This window comes from Pelobates fuscus, chromosome 10 (assembly GCF_036172605.1).
Source record: "Pelobates fuscus isolate aPelFus1 chromosome 10, aPelFus1.pri, whole genome shotgun sequence".
Taxonomy (NCBI): domain Eukaryota; kingdom Metazoa; phylum Chordata; class Amphibia; order Anura; family Pelobatidae; genus Pelobates; species Pelobates fuscus.
The window spans coordinates 33741917-33755477 of record NC_086326.1 but is presented as its reverse complement, the minus strand read 5'-3'; the positions used below and the strand labels follow the sequence as shown (position 1 = coordinate 33755477).

The 13561-nt window shown below is 39.4% G+C and overlaps 1 protein-coding gene across 1 annotated transcript in view; it reads left to right on the top strand.

The window, feature by feature from the left end:
* SORCS1 (sortilin related VPS10 domain containing receptor 1) overlaps positions 1-13561 on the top strand; it is a 615871-nt gene that overhangs the window by 164855 nt on the left and 437455 nt on the right. Inside the window, exon 2 of the mRNA XM_063433805.1 lies at positions 10903-10970. Within this exon, the coding sequence (XP_063289875.1) occupies positions 10903-10970 (68 nt within the window). The remainder of the gene's footprint in view (positions 1-10902; positions 10971-13561) is intronic.

Below are 13561 nucleotides of genomic sequence, written 5' to 3'. Positions count from 1 at the left end.
TATGGGATCAACACATGAGTACAAGCAGCACGCCTATTTTAAGCCGCCATCCTCCTCCTGGTCCAGCATCTTCAGCCACGTCAACCACTGCTGTCCTTCTTGCCCCCTCTCAACCATCCGCCACTCCGTCTCCTGCCTTGAGCAGTTCCCGCTCATCTGCCCACAGTCATGTGTTTCTGTCAAGGACATGTTTGAGCGTAAGAAGCCAATGTCACCAAGTCACCCCCTTGCCCAGCGTCTGATGGCTGGCTTGTCCGAACTATTAGCCCGCCAGCTTTTACCATACAATCTGGTTGAGTCTGAGGCGTTCAAAAAATTTGTAGCTATTGGGACACCGCAGTGGAAGGTACCCGGCCGGAATTTCTTTTCACAAAAGGCAATCCCCAACTTGTACTCGATTGTGCAAAAGGAAGTCATGGCATGTCTGGCACACAGTGTTGGGGCAAGGGTCCATCTGACCACTGATACCTGGTCTGCAAAGCATGGTCAGGGCAGGTATATCACCTACACTGCGCATTGGGTAAACCTGCTGACGGCTGACAAGCAAGGAATGCGTGGCATTGCAGAGGAGTTGGTGACACCGCCACGAATTGCAGGCAGTCCTGCTGCCACCTCCTCTACTCCTCCTACTCCATCCTCTTCCATAACCTCCTCGGCTGAGTCCTCTTGTGCCGCTGCTTCTTGCTCCACATCAACGGCACCCCCCCAGCTCCCCAGGTAATATTCCACATCCCGGATACGGCAGTGTCACGCCGTCTTGGGTTTGACTTGCTTGAAAGCAGAGAGTCACACCGGACAAGCACTCCTGTCCGCCCTGAACACACAGGTGGAAAAGTGGCTGACTCCGCAGCAACTGGATATCGGCAAAGTGGTGTGTGACAACGGAAAAAATTTGATAGCGGCATTGAAGTAGGGCAAGTTGACACATGTGCCGTGCATGGCACATGTGTGTAATCTGATCGTACAACGCTTTGTGCATAAGTACACAGGCTTACAGGACGTCCTGAAGCAGGCCAGGAAGGTGTGTGGCCATTTCAGGCGTTCCTACACGGCCATGGCTCACTTTGCCGATATCCAGCGGCGAAACAACATGCCAGTGAGGCGCTTGATTTGCAACAGCCCTACACGTTGGAATTCAACACTCCTAATGTTCGACCGCCTGCTCCAACAAGAAAAAGCTGTTAATGAATATTTGTATGACCGGGGTGCTAGGACAGCCTCTGGGGAGCTGGGAATTTTTTTGCCACGTTACTGGACGCTCATGCGCAATGCCTGTAGGCTCATGCGTCCTTTTGAGGAGGTGACAAACCTAGTCAGTCGCAGTTGTGTGTGTGCGTGTGTATGGCTGTCTGCCTGTGTGTGTGTGTGTGTGACAGGGTGAAGATTTCTTGCACATGGGTGTGACAGGGTGAAGATTTCTTGCACAGGGCGCCCAAAGGCCTAAGGCTGGCCCTGCGCATGGGTCAGTGGCTCTGCACCAGACTTCCCTCCAATTGATCAAAGTTAAAGGATTTCAAGTGGACTGATTACAATTACAGGGCCTCTAAAGAGTCCTGTATTGTTATTTGTCGTCACTACCTTCCCGCGTCGGGAGTGGGTCATTTGCGCCCCTGCTGCCTTCCTTGCATGTGGTAGCTGTTTGTCAGGGATTTGTCAATCCATATCTGCCAAGTGACCCTATGTAGGGGTAACAGTCCCTATTCTGCTCTGTGTCAGTGTGTATCATGGTCTCTGTGGACAGGGAACAGTCTCTATTCTGCTCCGTGTCAGTGTGTATCAGGGGTTTTGAGGACAGGTGTCAATCCATATCTCCCAAGTGACCCTATGTAGGGGGAACAGTCTCTATTCTGCTCTGTGTCAGTGTGTATCAGGGGTTTTGAGGACAGGTGTCAATCCATATCTGCCAAGTGACCCTATGTAGGGGGAACAGTCTCTATTCTGCTCTGTGTCAGTGTGTATCAGGGGTTTTGAGGACAGGTGTCAATCCATATCTGCCAAGTGACCCTATGTAGGGGGAACAGTCCCTATTCTGCTCTGTGTCAGTGTGTATCAGGTGTTTTGAGGACAGGTGTCAATCCATATCTGCCAAGTGACCCTATGTAGGGGGAACAGTCCCTATTCTGCTCTGTGTCAGTGTGTATCAGGGGTTTTGAGGACAGGTGTCAATCCATATCTGCCAAGTGACCCTATGTAGGAGGAACAGTCCCTATTCTGCTCTGTGTCAGTGTGTATCATGGTCTCTGTGGACAGGGAACAGTCTCTATTCTGATCTGTGTCAGTGTGTATCAGGGCTGGGCTTTGAGGACAGGTGTCAATGTTAGGTGATTTCTGCCCTTTATGGATTAAAAGCAGACTCTGCATCAACTGTGCAATTTTCCATGGGAGTTTTGCCATGGATCCCCCTCTGGCATGCCACAGTCCAGGTGTTAGTCCCCTTGAAACAACTTTTCCATCACTATTGTGGCCAGAAAGAGTCCCTGTTGTTTTTAAAAGTCAATGGCGGTTCGCGCGGTTCGCCGGTTCGCGAACATTTGCGGAAGTTCGCGTTCGCCGTTCGCGAACCGAAAATTTCGGGTTCGCGACAACACTATTAATATATGTATATTATATATATGTAACGTCATTCTAAGTGTATTTTAATACTAATATATGTACTTATATTGGTATTAAAATACACTATGTATGATAATACATTTAATTTAATTTTACACATGTCTAATATTTTTTTTTTACAGATCCCACCAGCAGGGGTACTGTCTGACATTTCAGACAGTCCCCCTGCTGGCAGATCCACAGCCAGCTATAGGGGGGCATGTGATCGCTCTTTGAGAGCGATCACATGGCCCCCGGGGGCTTCTTTTGCCATGGGGGGGCTGCCTGGGCTGTGAGGCAGTCCTCCCGAAGCGGAGCGCCGGTAAGGTAAGTATACCGGGCGCTCCAGGGCTCAAAGCCGTTACGGCGTTCTATGCCGCCGCAACGGCTTTAAAGCCCACTTAAAGCGGGACGGCATAGAACGCCGTAACGGCGTTAAGGGGTTAATCCATGCAATGCCCTTTATTAGAAAAGAGATACAGTTGTCTGTTTGTCTCTCTGTCTATCTACCTTTCTGATTCTGTGATTCTTCTTAAATTTATAGCCTGAGCAGAATACATTTTGTAAAAGGTTATCTTTAAAACTGTTATTCACTGCCTGCAATTTTTGTCTTCTATCTTCCAAAAAGTATTTGAAATCCTAGACATACTGTATACAGCACTTTATTTTTTTTTTATTTTTTTTTCTTCCTTTGATTGAACTAGTTGTTTAGAAATCATAAACAAAATGTGACTTGTTTATTTTTCCTAAACCAAACACACTGAATTTTTATGAAGCGGTTAAAGGTTTACTGATTCTTGGTGACAATACTACTGAAAAATACCTATTTGTGTTTAAGAATACATTAATTTTAAGAGAATCTTTGGGTATCAAACACAGTTTCTGTGATCTCATTTCAATAATAGACTTCTCAAACCACTGCCACTGCCCTGGATAGCTTGTTGTTTCCAGATAGCTTTTTATTCAAATTTAAACTGTAGTAGAATGGTAATTATCTGACAGTCTACTTTCTGCTGTACTGCATTACCAAGAAGGCGTTAATGCACATTAGAATATTTCAGAATAAAATCAATTTCTAAAGATGCATCATTTGCCGTTGGAGATGGATTAACCACTGGTATACTGGTTAATCAATCCAAATGGTGGATGATTATGTGAGATCTCATGAGATCGATTATCCGGCAAGATTGATTATCTGACAACCATGATCCACTTTGATCACTGGCCAATCAATCAATGGCCTTACAGCTCGAATTAGAAACAGAAAAATGTAATGAAGATACATTACAGTGATCTTCAATTTTATTTGGAATGAATCATGAATAAACTCAATAACTAATAATCATAAATATACAAAAAAAGTTCAAAGAAATACAGAGATTTGTTTTGCTAGTAAAGTACGAAGTTTTTTTTTTTTTTTTCTATTCTCTTCCCAGATGCTCTATCTTATGCACATGTGCAGAAAATAGTCCATTATTCAAGGACAGCACTCTTATCTTCCTTGTACTGGCTATGCGGTCATGCACGCCATTCAATAATTCTGTCAAGTGATATCTCTTCTCCGTGACAGAGTACTAAACCATGATTTATTGCTGTGGTACACTCTGCTTGCATGGAAGTGATTTGTTTAAACAACACAAAAAGTGTTAACATAAATTATTCATTCCATACTAATTCATGACTTTGCGTGCTGTAGTAAGATGTGGAATAAGCAAGAGTGAGGTTTTTATATGCAGCATTAATTCTGGTTGAACGCCTCTGCCAAAACGCTGTTGCATAAATGTTTTAACTTCAGCTTTGTCCTATGAATTTTTAGCAATGAATAAATGTTATAGGTCAAGACCTGAGGTTGGTGCAACCACAATTTATAACGTTGATTTTAACCATGTTGCAAAATTATAATAGCCCTTCTGCTTTGTATGAACAGTATCTATGAACTAATAAACTGGATGTAACTTGGACGGGCTTCACAGCAACATCAATCATTAACAATGTCATAGGGAAATTAGCTTAGATAATTAATACAAGTCTTAAACATGCTAATTTATGTGTAATTGTTTCAGATTTCATATGGCAGTTTATAAAGTTTACATTTTGTGTCCTGTTTTTAGATTTTTTTTATATATCTTCTTTGATTACTCAGGAAGTAATAATCTAATTAATTAAGGACATCTTATGTATACATGAATGTTCTCAATATTTTCCAAACCCTGCATTTTCTTCAAATTAGTAGTATATACATTAGACTTCAGGGTTGGCCTTAGGGCAATAGCGTAGTGCTGGTTTTAGAATGTTAAGTCAATATATACAGATTTGCTGTTGTACCGAAGCCCCTGACATTTTGGACACCTAGCAATGCCCTTGCTCTAAGCACCCTAACAATTATAGCATATCGTATTGCTTATAGTGCAAGGGGTTTTTGGTGTGCTGCACCCCTTTGTTTAAAATGACACTATAGTCACCAGAACAACTACAGCTTATTGAATTTGTTCTGGTGAGTAGAATCATTACCTTCAGGTTTTTTGCTGTAAGCACTGTCTTTTCAGAGAAAAGGCAGTGTTTACATTACAGCCTAGTGATAACTTCACTGGCCACTACTTCACTGGCCACCAGTATGTGTAAATCAGTATGTGTATTCTATAAATTCCTTAGATCATTGTACATCAAGTGGTAAACAAATTAGTGAGCATTTGCATTGTGTTTCAAGTGTTTCTAATGCATTTTGTAATTGTGTTTTAAGCTAGCTTGGCATCTTCGTACAATGAGAAATGTTCACTTTAGTTGCCATATTCATCTCCATGTATTGGTATTATCACTTCTGCTGATCTCCTGCTTAGTAATTATTATACATATTGTAATTCCTTCAAGCACTTAGCTCTCAAAAAATGAAAGATAAAACAGCTTATTCCTCTCCCTGATTATATTTTGCTAAATAGATCAGGTCTTGCATGATCGCTGAACAGGTTTAAGGATTATTTATGTGCTTTCTGAGACCTTGTTCTCATATTGACAAGACATAATGGTATTTGTTGCCAAATATATTTGAAGATGTTAAAAATGAGAAGGATGGATGAGGATAGATACAAGAATGGATGGACACATAGGTGGGTGGATGGATGGATGAATTAACTGATAGATGGACAGACAGGTGGATGTATGAATGAATGAAGGAAGGAATAGGCAGATTTCAGAGTGAATGGGCAGATTCTCAAAAACACACATTTTGGAACTGTCTCCCTTATATTGTAGACATATTTAGATATATTTGATAATAAATGAAGATACATTTGATAGATGAATTTGATAATTTGATACTCCCGTCTCCCGATACTTTATTACTGAAATAAACATGTTCCTTTCTGACTTGTTGAAATTATCTTTAAATGCTGGAAAGTTAGAGGGACACTCAAAGCACCAAAACCACTATATTGTGCTATAGTGGTTGAGTGCCCTGGCACCCCTCCTCCCCCCACCCAGTGTTTTTAGTCAATCAGCTTGCTAATGGTATTACTTCTTATCTGTGGTCTGCTGATCACTGGTCCATTCTTCCAGTGAGAGATGAACGTTTTTGCAAGGAGATTCCTTTACCTCTCCTGAGCTAAGCCCAGCCTTGCAGAGCCAGTTCATTGGCTGAGAGAATTAGCTGAGTCTGTGGAGTTTAGCTCAGGAAGAGAGATTCCAGTTGTTAGAGAGGCAGAGATTGCTACCCAGTGGTCCCCAGGTAGAAGCCAAACTCTTAGCAAATAATTTGACTCCTTACATTGGGTATGGGGCGAACCAGATATTCTTGACACCCTAACTACTATGACATGTTGTAGTGGTCATGGTGCTTGGAGTATCACTTGAAAGTTTTTATCACCACTAGCATTAGAAAAATATGTATTAACAGCAGATGGCAAATTAATACATATAATATATGTGGCCGACTATTGAATGGTTAATGTTTTGAAACATCTCACAATCACCTTGTACAGAAAGCACACAAAAAATGATCACAGGAATTACAGTCAACTCTATCAAGGCTCGCAGAGCTTGCAAAACTTGATTTTTTTTTTACTGAAAATTAAAATGTCTTTAGAGTCATGTGATGAAAAATTAAATTTGTGCTGAATGATTAAGCAGTTCAATCTAATTTAATTGCAGCCTTAAAAAATATCTCCAAATGTCATTGATATAAAGATTTCTCATGTTGAGCAGGCAGGTTACACAAATTTAAGATGACATTTTTACATCATTTACTCATAAAATGTAAATAAATACTAAAAAAGAAGCATTGAAATGGTATAATTACTAATATTTTATTCTGTTGACAGCCAATTTCATTCTATTTGGCATTTATAGTTTTATTACGATTTAGTATTTAGTTCAGCATAAGGTCCAATCATTTGATTTGGCATTTAACAGATTCAGTGCAACTTCCATAATTCTGTATTTTAACACGTTAGTTCCATTTTTTTATCCTCGTGTTATTAGCAAAACATAGCCCATATAGTTCTGCTTAATTTATCCATTACTCTAGTGATGTATTTCACTCCGTAGAGAAAATCATTTTTTGTTAGTGCCTCCTTATGTCTTACGATCATGTATTTTGTATATGTATATAGAGAGGATCTACACAAGTAAACCAATAATAATTGAAGATAATGAAACTGAGGATTTCTGGAGACATCATAAGAAAGATTGAGTCTTTGAATATCTCGAATACACAGATGTTATTGCTTTCCATTATACACTCTTCAACATCATGTATGAGGGGTGAGATTAGAGTTAGGACTTGAGTTCAGATTAGAGTAATTTATTTAATCTTTGGGGAGCACTGGGGCATATAGTCTGCCCAAGATGTATAAGAATTATACTTGTGGGCTGCAGCTGATGAGCAATTTTTGGTAGAGAGCTAATTTAAGGTAAATTTGAACAGCAGCTGCTAACCAGTACTGTAACTCCCATTAGTTTTCAGACATGTCTCATTGCTGCTTGATAGGAGCGTGAATCATTGCACAATGTCAGTCTCCGTGTATTACAGAAAATAATGCATGGATGAAATTGCCCATTGTGGAATATAGCTGTGTAACCATGATTCTGAATGCCCCATTACATGATCCTTATACAAGGATAGAATTATATCTTTACCATCTAAGGATTTTTAAATTAGTCACGTTTTCCTTTATTGGTCACTTTATATTTAAAGTTAATTGGCTATCATTTTTAATCATAAATAAAAAAATAAAGCTAGTCTTAATACATATATTTGCAATTGTGGCAAATGTGCCCATGCCACAAGCTCCTGGAGGAGCCTGCTAGCTAGCCTCCTGCCCCAGGACTATGGGCCATATACAAAGATCCTGTTCGGAAGTTAAATCTCCACAGCCGCCATTAATACCTTGCCCTAGGTGCCCCTGGTTTGGCACTTTCCCTTCATGCGAATTGAACCGAAAGCTGGCTCTCTGGCGGCCGATCGCATGAACCAAACCCACGAATTGTCCTCAGCTGTACTTAGCCACAATCGTTATGGAACTAAATTAGGTATGAAGACTTTGTGGGTTTCTGGTCACCTCAGTGGGCCTTAGCTGCGAATGTTATGGGACTGTTTTCAGCATGAGGTGACCGTGCGATTCCCGGACAACTTGGTTTGCGGTTTTGAACCACTTTGAAATCCGGCAGGAGAGCGCTTTTTCGCTTTTTGGAGGGTAGGTGTCTGAGACTAAGGGCGACAAATGCTACCTGAAAGCCAGACATAGCACCCCATATTGCGGGCCGCAGGAGCACCTGAAAGTTGACTGGCAAAAGCACCAAATGCCCTGGAACTGTTTTGGGCATTGGACCACATGTGCGGCCAGTCAGAACTTTAACACAGTGGCCTTTCCCCTACACTGCATGGATCTGAGCGCTGCTTGGAGAACTTGGGTGCTAAGATCAGGGCTATTTAGGATTGTATTTTTGTGGGGTTATTTATATATTTTTTAGCATGTTTTGGGGTATTGTTATGTTCAATATTTTTATGTTTGCCTCTCTGTTCCTGGGAGATAATTTGTTTACCGGTCTTTAACGCAATTATTTCACAGGCAGAGAGAATTTTGGGTGGAGCTTGCATTGTATTGTGTAGAGACACCCTGCTGGGGGCTGTGTATACAAGCAGGTAACTTGGCCATAATAAAAGAGTTCATTTGTACCCTTCATTAAGTCTAGGCTGATGTTCTGGGTAGCTCAGAGTTATAATCACTGCTTCACATCGGGACCCAGGAGACTTCAACGATTATACTCAGTCTGAGTATAGGGGATCCATTACAGCAATAAATATATTTTTTTTAAATAAAAGTTATTAAAGTGGCACTGTCACTGTCTGGGGACTTTGCAGAATTCACAAGGACCACAGACTGTGACATTGCCATGGGGATGGCAAAGGTGGAAAGGGGGACAGGTAGAGGTGAGTTCTACTTACTTTAACTTGTCCCTTCTTCATACAGGGGATCCTCTTCAGCTCCTGGAGCATCATAGACAGGAGCCGATGTCACTGCTGTGCTTTCCTCTGCATGCATGAGGGCGCAGCATTGAGGTTTTTTGAGGATTCTTAATAGGACGGCTGGTGATGGTTGGGGAGCTTGAGATGGCGGTAGCTCCGTCCAGTGTCTAGAAGTGTCAAGCCAAGGAAATAGTCCTTACTTTGCCTCAGTATATCTATTGACTGGGTTGGAATTTCAGTGAAAATCCAAAACAGTCAAAATTAGTATTTATGAAAGTGGTGTGACAGTGAAAGTTTTAAGATCTTTAAGGTCTCAACCCATACCAGAGTACATTTCTGAGATGCATGGTGCTTATGCATAATGTCAAGTTTTATGAACAAATGTTAGCTCTTGATTTCCTGCTCAGGTCTTGGGTCAATAAGCCTTTTTGAGTTCTTCACGTCCATGTATGCTTAAAATCATAATACACAGGCAGGCCATAAAATGTCTTTGATTTTATTTTGAAAAACAAATTACAGTTTTTATTCAATGTGTATCCTGCTAGAGAGAAAACAGGGGCATTTATGACAATATCTGTGAATTTAGTGACATTACCATTGAATCCTGGCATTAATAGAGGAGATAAGATAAATCAGGAGCTAACCTATGTTTTGGACAATAGACTTTGTGTTTCTGTGTTGACATTAGCTGAGCGCTTCTATGTTCTCTAAACCTTTCATTCTGCCAAAAAAAAAATGAAAAACCTTTACAAATACTTATTGAACCTATCATTGTGAGAGACATTTTGCATGCAATCCACTTGATAAGTTGAACCTATTAATATTCCGGAGGCATCAGGCTCACATACTCCAAAACATGACTGTGTTTGCAGACTGGGAGTGTAATGTACATCATGTTTTGCAGAGAAAAATCACTTACTGCAAAGCACCTGAGTACATTAGTGTTTGTGTAACAAAGGGGCAGCTGGAGTTCAGCCCCTCTACGTGCTGCTGCTAGGTGATTACAAGGAAGTGGATTAAGTCAGAGGCCAAAAATTAAATTGCTTCTGAATTTACCATTAGAGGCTGACTTCCATCAGACAAATTGCATTAGCAAATGGCGTCACCTGCAAATGTGTCACCTGTTAGCAATTCATAAATTATTTTTCTAAGAATCTATCTATAAATCACATATGTTTGGCAATGTGTGGTTTGGTAGGTCGGGGATTGAGGTACATTTTTCTCTAGGTTCGGAAATTCTGCTCATGACCCAATCTGTCTGCATTCGGCCGAACTGTAACTCGCACCGAAACAAATCTAATGTCTCCATTTCTTGATATTGTAAATTATTAGTTAGTGCAGCAGAACATGTTGGACACAACACAAATAAGCATTAATCATAAATTATAGGTTCTGGATTCATTTCAAAAAATTTAAAAATATGTAAAAAAAACTCAGGAGTGATTCATGTTAAGGTTTTTTGTTGACTAACAGTCAAATATCTTTTATTCAGCCTATAAAAGCATTATTAAACAAAGTATTCTTATCATGTTCATATTATTTATTCTGTAACTGTGAGCAGTAAAATTCTACTTCATTATTTTTAACGAAGGGGGTTTTAGTTTCAAAATGTTGCATTAATTTCCTCCATCTAATAGGACTAATATTTAAATAGAAGTGACCACTCTGTCTCCAGATATTGCTGTATGTGTCAGTTCACACCAAGTCTTTATGCACGCTTTATGTGTACTAAATGTCCATTAACCAAATGCTAACTCTTCCCCAGGGTCGGTTCTGTTTTACTCTACCTAGACGGTAATCATTTCAGACTAACTGGGACTTTGCTTTTTCTCCCTCTCTTCTGCCTTCAGGTGATTCTAATCCTGACAAAGTTGTACGATTATAACTTGGGAAGCATTACAGAGAGCTCGCTATGGAGGTGAGTAGATAAATTGAGCTTCTAATTGCTGAGTTGCTTAAACATGAATTCTGTGTCAGAGGTCGTTTTATGGTGTCTAATTGGACATGTGGGATAGCTTATGACAGCTCTCCTAGGGCTATGTACATTGTCTCTTCTTATATTTAGTAATAAGACTTTACTGACTTGTTCAGAGCTGAAATACAGCAAACCCCATGTGCAGCCAGGGGTGTAATTACCCAGGACCTAGCTGATAAGCTCCAACTATTTTAAACTGTTTGCCTTTAAAATATGGGAAATGTTGCGTACTAGTCAAAACATACAATATGATATTAAAGTCCTCCAAGTCGATTATCTGTTATGCATTCACATTCGTTTATTGTTGTATGTTTTTATCCTACACTTTCTTATTCTAAATAGATCAGAATATTCTGTATGTTGTAGTATATAATATTTCTTAGAGAAAACGGTTGCACTTTTGCAGTTTGTTCCATAGAATGGAGTTGGATCTTGAATTGGGAGTTTGTCTAGCCATACGTTTTCTATACTTTGTGTGAATTGACTAGTGTACATACTGACAACAAGTCTACCCAGTGAACTGGGGCTATAGGAGATAATAGTTCAGTCAGTACTCAAGCAGCTTTTGTATATGGACTACTTATCATAATATAATAATCTTTGGAGGCAGATTAAATATTAATTCTCTTAAATGATCACAAAGATAGAATATGTTGGCATTGCCCCCATTTCAATTGGCATACAAGTATTTACATGTAAAATATGTATTTGTTAAAGACACTCCATACCCCTAATGCACTCTATTTTGTTGTAAAGATTTATGTGTGAAGAGTGTCTTCTTTGTTTCATTTTGCAAAAAGTGCAGATTTCAAAAGAAATTGACACTTTTCTAAATCAAAATGGTTACACCTCCTTGGCTTTTAAGCAGACAACATATAATGTCACTTCCTGGTTTGGTTAGCTCAGTGGAGCTAAACTGAAGAGGTGGCAACTGCCCAGAGCAATTGCCTTGCAAAGACTTCTCTTTGAACTGCATTGGGAGATCTGTGATTGGACAGTCACAGAATGTCTGGGCGGAGTTAGAAAGGGAAAGCTTGCAAAGGCAGCATGACAATGTTTAGCAAGCTGTTTTTTGATGAATTACAGTTCACATTTGGGGTATATCTACTAAACATTGATTTTTATTTATTTTGTATTCGGGCAGTAGAGTGTCCCTTTATGTCTGTAATTCTCCTACCCACTGATATTGCAAAAACTATGAATAGCATGTAAATCCTAGAACAGCAAATAATAAAACAAAAGAAGCACAAATAGTAGCACATGAAAATAATATTACCTTAAAAAGGGTAATACTTAAAACTCCAACAACAAATCCACTTGTGCCGTTGTAGATACCAATTTGCTCTACTGTGGCATGCTGTAAATAAATAGTTGTTTGGGATAGTTAAGCCTGCAGTTTGTTACATTTCTAAATATATATAAATAAATATATTTTCACCTTCAAACTAAAACCTGTATGGTTCTCTAATAAAATGCTGAGTCCTGCTGAGTTAACTGCAAGTCTGCTGCTAAGATAATGATCCCTTTATGCTGAGTTCATTGATTTCCTACAGAGTCCTGTAGTGTTTAACCAGCTTCGGCAGTAACTACAAATCCCAAATAAACTTTCAGGATTCACAACACCTGCAGTAAATCAGCTTAGGTTGTTTTTCTTACAGTATCGCAACTTACTGCGCTAACTGTATCAGTCGTGTAAAAAAAAAAATGAAAATGAAAACATAAAGATAAAATAGACCTTTTCATAAACAACAGTGATCCACGGACGACAAACATTCTGTTGTTTTTGATACAATTTATTGCTTGTTTGGAATATCTATTGTTTATTTTATGTTTTAATTGATGCAATAAATCCCGCCAGACAGAAACTGTCTAACAGCCAGACCCAGGTTATATCTACCAGCCATATATCCTTTAGTTCATAAAATATATATTCTGCAAATGCAGGCTATATTCAGAATATATAATGAAATGAGTGCCTACGATATAATTCTTTATTTTAACACTGTGAACAGGAGAGTCAACACGTTAACAATAAAACCTTCTCCGTCTGGCTACACTTGCACTGCCTACTGATAATGTCACAATTTAAATGGGTATAAAATAAATGATCAAACTAAGAGAGTTCCATTATGTGTTTTACTACTGCTAAAAGCCCCATATTTTAGAGAAAGCGGTAAAGAAGGGGATGGAAGAGACAGGAGAGACATATTGCCTACTTACATATTTATAATCATGGCAGTTTTCAGACTGGCTTCTAAGCTTCTTCTTGGCTTCACGCATTCCATAACATTTACACAAACATTTGATTTTTCTAACTGAATGTGTTATTTTATGTAACATGGATCTGAAAAAACTTAGATAGGAGAGAATGACGGTTTTATATGTTTAATATGTCAAAGGGCATATTTTCTGATGGGTTATTTGTAAATGATGTCAAATTCAGCTTTTCTCCATTCTGTAATAGATTTTTTTTAAACTAACATTGGAGCAGAAAAGGAACACTATAGAGTCAGGAACACAAACATGTATTCCTG